Source organism: Euprymna scolopes, chromosome 5, assembly GCF_053919585.1.
Source record: "Euprymna scolopes isolate OS-2025 chromosome 5, ASM5391958v1, whole genome shotgun sequence".
Taxonomy (NCBI): Eukaryota; Metazoa; Mollusca; class Cephalopoda; order Sepiida; family Sepiolidae; genus Euprymna; species Euprymna scolopes.
In genome coordinates this window covers 176,622,991-176,632,990 of record NC_136486.1, presented here as the reverse complement: position 1 = coordinate 176,632,990, position 10,000 = coordinate 176,622,991, and the positions used below count along the sequence as shown (strand labels likewise).

The window sequence follows — 10,000 nt, the reverse complement described above, 5'->3', positions numbered from 1 at the left end:
AGTGCGATTCTCACAGTTTCTGTAACCTTGAACTAAATATCCCAAAGTGAAATCAATTAAATCAGTTATTAGTTAAACCAAGTTCGATATTTTGACAAAGTTTGGTGATGATTGGTCAAGCGATGTTAATGCTATGCTTTATACAAACAAACATAATGACAAACTTTCTTGAGATAAGTATTTAGAAATACGAAGAGAATTTCAAAATAACATTATGCGTCTGTGGAAATGATAGGAGTTAAAATCACTTATCCTTAAAGTAATTAATAGTTTTAAATGTCAGTTAAATTTTATTTTAAATGCTTTCTTCAGATTCGTCGCTGGTTAGTTCGTGATTACGATGTGCCGTTAATAAGTTTCTAGACTTTTTCGTGTGGCTACTTTTGTTATCGATAGTACACGCATAAAACTCTAGTCTCCTTCGAAGTAGTGTTCTCTAGCAGCAATGCACTTGTTGCACCGTTGTAACAATTTCTGAAAGGCTCCTTTGACATTCTCTTGTGTGAGCTTGTCAATGACCTTCGCCAGCCTCTTTCATCTCCTTACTTGTCTCATAACGAAAGCCTCTAAGGTTTTCATTGAGCTGAGGGAATAAACTAAAGTCACAGGGTGCAAGGTCTGGACTAGACAGAGGGTGGGGAACTGCCTTAATGACAACATCTTTCTTTCTGATCATCTTTTGGTACAAATTTGCGCAATTCTTCGACATCTTCAGTTCCTCGCAAATAATTGCGTGTACAGTTCTAACACTGACACCAAACTGTGTATTTATTGTCTCTATAGACACACGACGGTCTATATGCATGAAACAACAGAACAACAGATGTCCCCTGGAAAACCAATAAAAATTCCCACAATAGACTTACTCCAACAACAACCACCAACTTTACCATCAGAACCCATCCAAATATCCCAGCACATGCCCAGCTCTCCTGGAACTCCTATGCCACTGGAGTCTCTGCATGATATGACACCTGCCTTCACAAACTCTCTGCTGGAAACCCCACAAACACCAACACAGGAATCTACATCACCTACCAGGATACCACCACATGCATCACTGCCACAATCACATAGACACCCACCACCATCATTTGTACTCCCAGAAGCAGATGATGAACAATTAGCTTTGGAGGAGGAGCTCAGCAACACAATTGAGGAGGTGAGGTGTATGAGAATGAAGGACAGACGACGTTTGTCCAAGATCCAAGCAGCTGGAAGAGCAAAGACTGTTATAGCCAAAGTTAACATCGCTCTCAAGAGGCTAATTCCAACAACAGTAATGCTCACAGAACTCAACCATATCACATATGCAGCTGGACTCTAGATTGACAGAAAAATTAACCTTCGAACATTCAATCACAATCATCGAATAGGGCCCAGAGTCTCTAGACAAACACCTCACTGGAAGACCAAGCTGCAAAAACAACTGAACCTCTTCAGGAAAGAACTAAGCCAAATAAAACAGTTCCTTGCAAATCCATCGGTACAGAGTCGACTTAAGACCACCATCAAAAAACCCTGTACCAAATACCACCATGAGAAAATTGAGGGATTACATAATACAGCTAGGGAGTTGGAAGGAAAAATACCAGCACTTTCCCCAGAGAATTAAAAACCAGGAGAACAAGATCAACTCCCAGATTCAAAATAGGCAGTTTAAAACAAACCAAGGACTTTTTACAGGCAGCTGATAAGGGACACCATTATAGTAGATAGTCCACCTGCAGAGGAAGCCCTGGAAAACTACTGGAGACCTCTATTTGAAACAGAAGGCAAATATAATCAAGAGGCCCAGTGGATTGAAGATATTATTAGGCTCAATGAAACCAAGCCTCAGATGCCAGAACCAGTCATAACTCCTGGTATGATAACAAGAAAACTGGCACAATTATCCAACCACAAAGCACCTGGCATCGACACTGTCCAAAACTTTTGGCTGAAGCAATTGACTGCACTCCACCCCCACTACAGTGATTGCTTCAGCAGGATGCTAAGAGATGAAGAAGCAACACCACCCTGGCTGACAGAGGGGGACACCAGCCTCATACCCAAGACCAAGGAGACACAACGGCCAAATAAATACAGGCCAATATGCTGCCTTACAACTACCTACAAGCTTTTCACTGGTCTGATAGCCGATGGTATATATGACCACCTATCTTCTGGGACCTACCTTGAAAAAGAGCAGACAGGGTGCAGAAGAAAATTCCTCGGTACCAAAGCCCAGCTATTAATCAACAAGACCGTCCTAGAAGACTGTAAGAAGAGACACAAAAACCTGAGCATGGCGTGGATTGATTACCAGAAGGCATTTGACAGTGTGCCACACTCATGGCTACTTCGGTGCCTTGTGTTATACAAAGTCCACCCGGTAATTAGACAAACAATGGCTGCTCACCTTCAGATGTGGAAAACTACAATATCATTAAATCACAATGGAGGAAAAACCCATCATCCCTGAAGTAAAAATCAAAAGGGGAATATTCCAAGGTTATCTCTCTTACTCTTCTGTATGGCAATAGACCCACTAAGCAAGCTCTTGAATAAAAATCCGAGCGCCTACAATTTGAGTCAGGGACGCCATCAAAATCCAAGCAAGAGAATAAACCATCTGCTCCTCATGGATGATCTTAAGCTGTATGCTAGCTCTGACACCGATCTGCACCACCTTCTGCAGGTAGTACACATATTCTCCAGTGACATCGGAATGAAGTTTGGCCTGGATAAATGTGCCAAATGTACACTCAGAGCTGGGAAGAAGACCCACACAGAAAATATGCAGCTTAATGAAAACATCAACATCAGGGATCTAGAAGAGCATGAGCCTTACAAGTACCTTGGCATTGAGGAAAATGAGAACATACAACATGCCAAGATGAGGGAGAAGATTAGTAAAGAATATGTACGCCGGGTGAGGAAAATATGCAAAACCCAGCTCACCAATAAAAATAAAATTACTGCCATAAACCAGCTTGCTATGCCAGTAATAACATACAGCTTTGGTATCATTGACTGGCCACAAAAATACATCAACCGGCTAGATGTAAAGACACGGAAGCTACTAACGCTTCATAAAATAATATACAGAAATCAGTGTTTACCAAGGCTGTATTTGCCCAGGGGAGAAGGAGGTCTGGGACTCTCAGAGATTAATCATCAACATAGGGCAACTATTGTGAGCACCGGTCAGTATCTGAGAAGCTCCCAGAATGAAACCCTCTCAATAGTATATGAACATCAAGAGACAAGAGTCAGCAGAAAAACATCAGTCACCCAGCTGGCCAAACATTTTGGTCAGGGCTGTCTCTCAGATGAGGACGAAACACCAAACAAGTGTGCCACAGAAATAGCAAGAAAGAGCCGGCAGAAATATACCGAGACCTTTCAACAGATGAACCTTAAAGAATGGGAACAAAATCAGCGTGCAAAGTATTTTCTGGGGGAACTCTCTCAGGAATACATAGATAAAGAAGGTTCTTTGAACTGGCTCACCACCACGATCAAGAAAGGGTCATAATGGCTGCCCAAGACCAGGGATTGATGACCAATGCATTCAAGAAGATGGCATGGATCAGTAATGACAATAAATGAAGGTTCTGCCATACAGAATTGGAAAGTGTTGGTCATCTGATATCAAGTTGCAAAGTTCTTCTAGGGGACGGCTACTATACAGCGAGACATGATGGAGTATGCAAGTACCTCCACTGGACCATCTGTAAAAAAATAAACATCCAGTGTAGCAGCAAGTCCTGGGAACATCAACCTGAAAGAACAGTTGGAAATGACTTATATACCATACATTACGACCATGTAATTCCTACAGCCACCTACCTTGAAAATGCTGCTATGAAACCTGACATAGTTATATGGAATAAGTCAGAGAGAGTTGCAACCTTGATTGAAGTGAGTGTTCCTAATGATGGCGGTCTTAACAGAGCTGAAAGAGAGAAACGGACCAAATACCAAGGTCTCATGTATGATATGAAAAGAAACTGGAACCTAAAGGGGATATCGATCATACCAGTTATCATAGGTGCCACAGGACTTATGAAGAAGAACCTGAAGTCCTACCTAACTAATATTCCTGGTGAACCAAGTGCAAAAGAGATTCAGACAATTGCATTTAAGGGAACAGCGAGGATACTAAAAAGAGCTCTCGGTTGGTTTCAATAAAAAAGCGGGGCAATGTTGGCAGCTGGTTTGGCTGCCCCATACCCAGCATTACAATCTTCAAAGGAAGAAAAAAAAATGAAATTCTTTATTTGGCCAATCAACTCTGGTGTTCTGACTTCCTTACACCTCACATCATCCCTCACAGACTCCTTGCCTTTCTTTAATCTCTTATGCCACTCAAAAACTAATGCTCGGTTCATGCAAGATCGCCTAAAAGCAATCTTAATCATTCCATGTTTCTTTTCCAACTTTCAAACAGAATTTTAGTGCATATCGTTATTTTAAAGCGTTCACCGTGGGTCGGTTGAGCTGGCTCCTCCAACTAAATTCTCCGCATCTTGTAAAGAGGCCGCCCGTCGGAGTGAAGCTGCGGTCGATATCAGGTCCAGCTATTCGCAGTTTAAGCAGCACACTCCTTAAAGGCGAGAACACAGAACCAAATCGGAATCCTGCGTCACAGTGCCGAGCTAGATTTTCTAGCTGACCATCTCGGCGTTTCTTTCAACCCTGGAGTAAGGCTGGGTTGATAGTGGCATGGATGAGTTCATCTGATTGCCGGCATAGAATGTGACTAAACCATCGGAGACGTCTCGAAAGGAGCGTCTGTTTGCGAGATGGTATCTAACAGCGGGAACGGATGATGGCATTCATGATTAATTGGTGCCAGCGAACCGGAAGGATGCAGCGTTACGAAATTCAGTCTGTGCAGGTCACAAACTCGTACTAACTAGGTTTCGCATCCATATAGGAGAATGGTGCTCCAACCAGAACTTGCCCCCATACTTACTGTTTAAGCATTGCCTTAAGGAGAATTGCTTTCCAACACCGTGGAAAACCTCATCAGTATACTCTATATTTAAGAATTCACGTGATCAGTCATCTCCCTGTGTGCCATGAGTAAGTTAAAATAAAGAAGTAGTCAACCACCTCAGCAGAAATAACCTTCTTAATGACATGCAATATGGTTTCCGCTCTGCAAGATCTACAGCAGATGTGCTAGCGGTTACATCTCATAGGATTAGTGAATCTCTTGACAAAGGTTTCCTTTCTAGGACAATTGCTCTTGATATATCGAAGGCCTTCGATAAGGTATGGCATGGGCCTACTTCACAAGATTTCCAGCTACGGTATAACTGGAAATGTTTTCTCAATCATTAAATCATTTCTCTCTGATAGGTTCATAAGAGTAGTGGTTGATGGGCAGAAATCAGAGGCCCACAGTAGTAATGCTGGAGTCCCTCAGGGCTCCATCCTGGGCCCAACTCTCTTCCTGATCTACATCAATGATCTCCCAAAACACATACTTAAATCATTCGTTGACATCTATGCTGATGACACGACCATCTATGGCAACACATGAAAGGCCGTAAATGACAAAGTTCTCTCTAATTCTCTCTTCTCTGATCTCGAGCACGTGGCACATTGGGGGAACATTGCGTGGCACATTGGAGGTGGCTGATCACTTTTAATGCATCCAAAACTAAGCTTCTATCTTTACATCATCAACTCTCTGATCCCTATCTGGCATCAATTGAAATGGATGGAGCTCGTCTTGGGGAAGCACCATGCTTTAACAAGCTTCTGGGTTTGACCTTTACTCCTGATCTGAAATGGAACACATACATAAGGTCTGTTGCCAAGGACGCTGGGAAAATGGTGGGATCCTTCTACCGTTCCAGAAGATATCTCACTACTGATGCAATTCTCTATCTGCATAAAAGCCAAGTACGTCCAAGGATGGAATACTGCTGCCACATTTGGGCAGGAGCTGCTAAAAACAGCTTATCCTGCCTTGACAGAGTACAAAATAGACTTCGTAGCTTAGTGGAGGATGCCCTTTTCTCTTCCCTGCAGCCTCTCTCCCACAGAAGAGACGTTGCGAGCCTGTCTTTGTTTTATCGATATTTCCATGGCAAGTGCTCGTCTGAGCTCCAATCTCTTGTCCCCTCTCGCCAATCTTTCACGAGAAACACCTGTCTGGCTGAAACTACTGTCAATAATTCTTCCCACTACCTGTGCCTAAATCCAAACGTATGCTTTTGTTTTGTCTTTCATTCACGTGTTTATTAATGCGTTTTATTTGTCTTTAGGGTGGATTTACTCGAAAGTACTCCCTCAGTTCGAAAACTGGGACTCTACTTCCGGATTTCCCGAATGCTCAATATCTAATTCTACCAGAAAGTGTTTCAAGAGAAAAGGTAAGAAAAACATTTTTTAAAACAATTATATGGATCAAATACAAAATGGTGGCTTGAACCGCAAATGCTGCTACGTGTGAAACAAGTTGAGTAAATAGTTGAAGAATAAACACTTATTGATACATTATTATTCTTGAAAAAGACATTCACATAATAAAGAGAATTATTTTCATTTTTTTAGTATTAAAAATATTTTATTCAACCACAATTAAAGTTTAACGTTAGGAGTTATTTTTATAAAATTCTTATATATATATATATAATCGTCAGAAGCGCTGATTGTCGTCTAGGCGGTCAGGTTTCACTCCTAATTGTAGGCAACTGCTATTCTAGTTAAACTAAACAGTTTTAATACAGCAAAACAGTCTTTCTGTAGATTATATATATATATATATATATATATATATATATACATATGTGTGTGTATGTGTGTGTGTGTGTGTGTGTGTGTGTGTGTGTGTGTGTGTGTAAAATTACTATATTTAGGCAGCATTGTATTCTCATTCAAACAAACATTATTAAATGCAACGGAGACACTTTGCTTTATGATTCTTTTTTAAAAATTTTCGATTCTTCTTATAATCTTGAAACCGAAAATATTAATAAAGGTTCCATAGTTGTTATTATCATGAGCGCTTTCGATTCGTCCACGAATCATCTTCAGGTGTTGAGGGAGTAAAAGTGCGAAGGAGCGAAAATGAAAATTAAAAAATGAAAAGTAAAATATACATTAAACCGCGTTACATGATGTAAATTAAAATATATAAAGTCGATGAGAAGTCGATTGAAATATAAGTCGATTAAAAATTCGACTATTAAAATCAGATAGTTCGTTGGTACTGTTGGCACAGTCTGTCCATTATGCGCTACGCAAGACATTTTAACACATTGCTGCTTTTCTCGAATGCAATATTATTTATAGTATGGTGATGAGTACTAATATAGGACTCTTCAAGAATTTTTAATTTTTTCATATTATTTTCCCGTTGTATACTTTTTGTGTTGTCGACGAGGACATTTCCAAGATTGGAGGGAAGCAGTTGCGTTTTTTTATCAACTGTATAATATAGCGCTAGTATTATTTAAATGCATAGTGATTCGCCGAGACAGCGTTGTCGTTGTATGCCCAATCTATGTATTATTCTTATATTTATTTTCGGAATTACATTCTCCCAGGGAGCATTTGAATCTATACATTATATCGGTTTGTTCCAACGTTTTTATGTGATGAGTTGTTTCTAACCACGGGGTTTTGTGTTCTAAACTTCTTGTAGTAAATAATAAATTTAATTTCCGAATTGCTATCAATAGGCGTCAAATATCTACGAACGATATTTTTAATTGCATTTTCTTCGATTCTGAAGTTAGGTGTCATTTGATTTTGGTAAAATATATTAATGGAGTTTACATTACGGTGCTGGCTAATATTATTATTAGGGTTTTCAAGGGATTGGAGTATTTATTTTATTTGTTCATCAACAATGTAATTAGGAAATGATTGTTGATGATGAGTACTTGCTTAATGCTTTTTATTTCAATTAGTAATGCTTTTTTGTGGATGATATCATTTTAACGCAATTTAATACATTTTTAATTATGGCTATTTTGTACCTATGTGGACACTCACGCTTAAAATTCAGGAGGCTGGAGTTTATGCTCGTTGTCATTTTATATACAGGAGTGTTAAAATTATTATTGGACGTATCAATAAGGGCGTCAAGAAATGAAATTTTATTATTATTCAACTCTACAGTGAACTTAAGGATTGAGTTTTCTGTATATTCGTTCATTATTTTCAGCTAAAATAAGAATGTCATCCACGTAGCGTACATACACAGGAGGCTTCATGTTATTTTTAAATATATTGTTCTCTAGATTAGCCGTGTAGAATTCACTTCCATTGCCACTCCATCTATTTGGGTATGTATAGTTCGAGTGGCAATTCTACATAGTTTTTATCGACTTCTCATTGACTTTATATTTTTTGACTTACCATCACATGATGCGTTTTAATGTATATTTTATTTTTCACTTTTTAATTTCCATTTTCATGTGTGTGTGTGTGTGTGTGTGTGTGTGTGTGTGTGTGTGTGTGTGTGTGTGTGTGTGTGTGTGCGCGCTTCAAAAAGGGGTAACTGAAATTATCATATCTCTGCCCTATGACATCTTCTCGATTTGTGGTATAATTAAGGTACAAAATATTGTAATTTTACTGCATTTTTTTTTACTTCGACCTCTTTTACTCTCTACTCCGTGTTGATGAAGACAATGTAAAGAAGTTTTCCAATTTTAAACTTTTATCTGAATGGCAAACAAATACTACTTTTAGTCACAAATCATTTGCTTGTAAGTCAATTGATCTCTTGTAATCAATACATTATTCGGCTTCTAAGAATTTTACGCTAGTCCTAATATTGTTTCAGGTATCATCAGTTGCTTACCACGAAAAACTGTTTCGGAGATTTAATCTCATGGTTTCCCAGCAGTGTTGATCAAACACAACCTGTTTTGACAAAAAACGTTCTCGATATCGGATTTAGTTTTTCCCCAAGATTAATTTTTACTAAACTATTTGTCTTATATATATATATATATATATATATATATATATATATATATATATATATATATATATATATATATATATATAAAGTGACCTCGTTTATCTGTCTGTGTGCGTAACGGTCTCTACAAAACTACTTTGTCAATTATTAGTCTACATACTTAAACCTTCATAAGGCGATATGGATTTGTTCGATTTATTTTTTTAGCCGGTAAAAATAGCTGCTAACGGGTCAAAAGTAAAATAATTGAAAGTTGGCAAGCCTAAGTCGACTAAACGTGTTACCTTTACGTATGCGCAAATATACATTTAACAACATTATTTTTGTAAGTTTTTGTATGCTTATGGACTTAGTTCAGATGGTGACGAATAATGCTCGTGAACTGTACGTTTTGGTTTCGATTGTAGTTTAGGGCACCCATCATCTTTATTTTTTTAACTAATCACTAATATATATTAGGTACAATATAATAAACAATAATTTGTAGTTTATTAGCTCTTTAATAATAAATACGAAATTTGCATAAACCAAGACATCATATTTAAGCGCATTTTATGACCGGACAACGCCGGGAGGTCTGATACTCTCTCTCTCTCTCTCTCTCTCTCTCTCTCTCTCTCTCTCTCTCTCTCTCTCTCTCTCTCTCTCTCGTTGACGATATTTGCAGGCAATAGAATTTATTTTACAAAGTCATAGTTGATGATTTTCCAGGATTTATTTAACACTAAAATAATCTGAATAGTTACATTATGTTAAGCAATCTTCTCATATCATAATTCGGTTTATTATAAAATTTATGACTTAATTAAATTTTCAAATTTCATACGTACGCTCCACAAATCAATACTATATAATATTCATGTATGTACGCGTTTGAAAAAATCGTTTTATTATTTAGATGTATATGTGTGTGTGCGGCTATATGTATGTAAATATTTAATCGATAAACTCTTAATCTACTGGTCACACAACACTGAAATTAACAGGAAATCGTAATCATACACCAAGGATGGTTTATAAGGAATAAAATCTTTGTTTAGATAGATGAATAACGCTTACAGC

General features: G+C 38.2%; 1 protein-coding gene across 1 annotated transcript in view; it reads left to right on the top strand.

The window, feature by feature from the left end:
• Positions 1–10,000, top strand: part of LOC145276667 (DNA-binding protein RFX6-like) — a 182,393-nt gene that overhangs the window by 56,880 nt on the left and 115,513 nt on the right. The window contains exon 6 of the mRNA XM_080127854.1: positions 6,267–6,374. Within this exon, the coding sequence (XP_079983980.1) occupies positions 6,267–6,374 (108 nt within the window). The remainder of the gene's footprint in view (positions 1–6,266; positions 6,375–10,000) is intronic.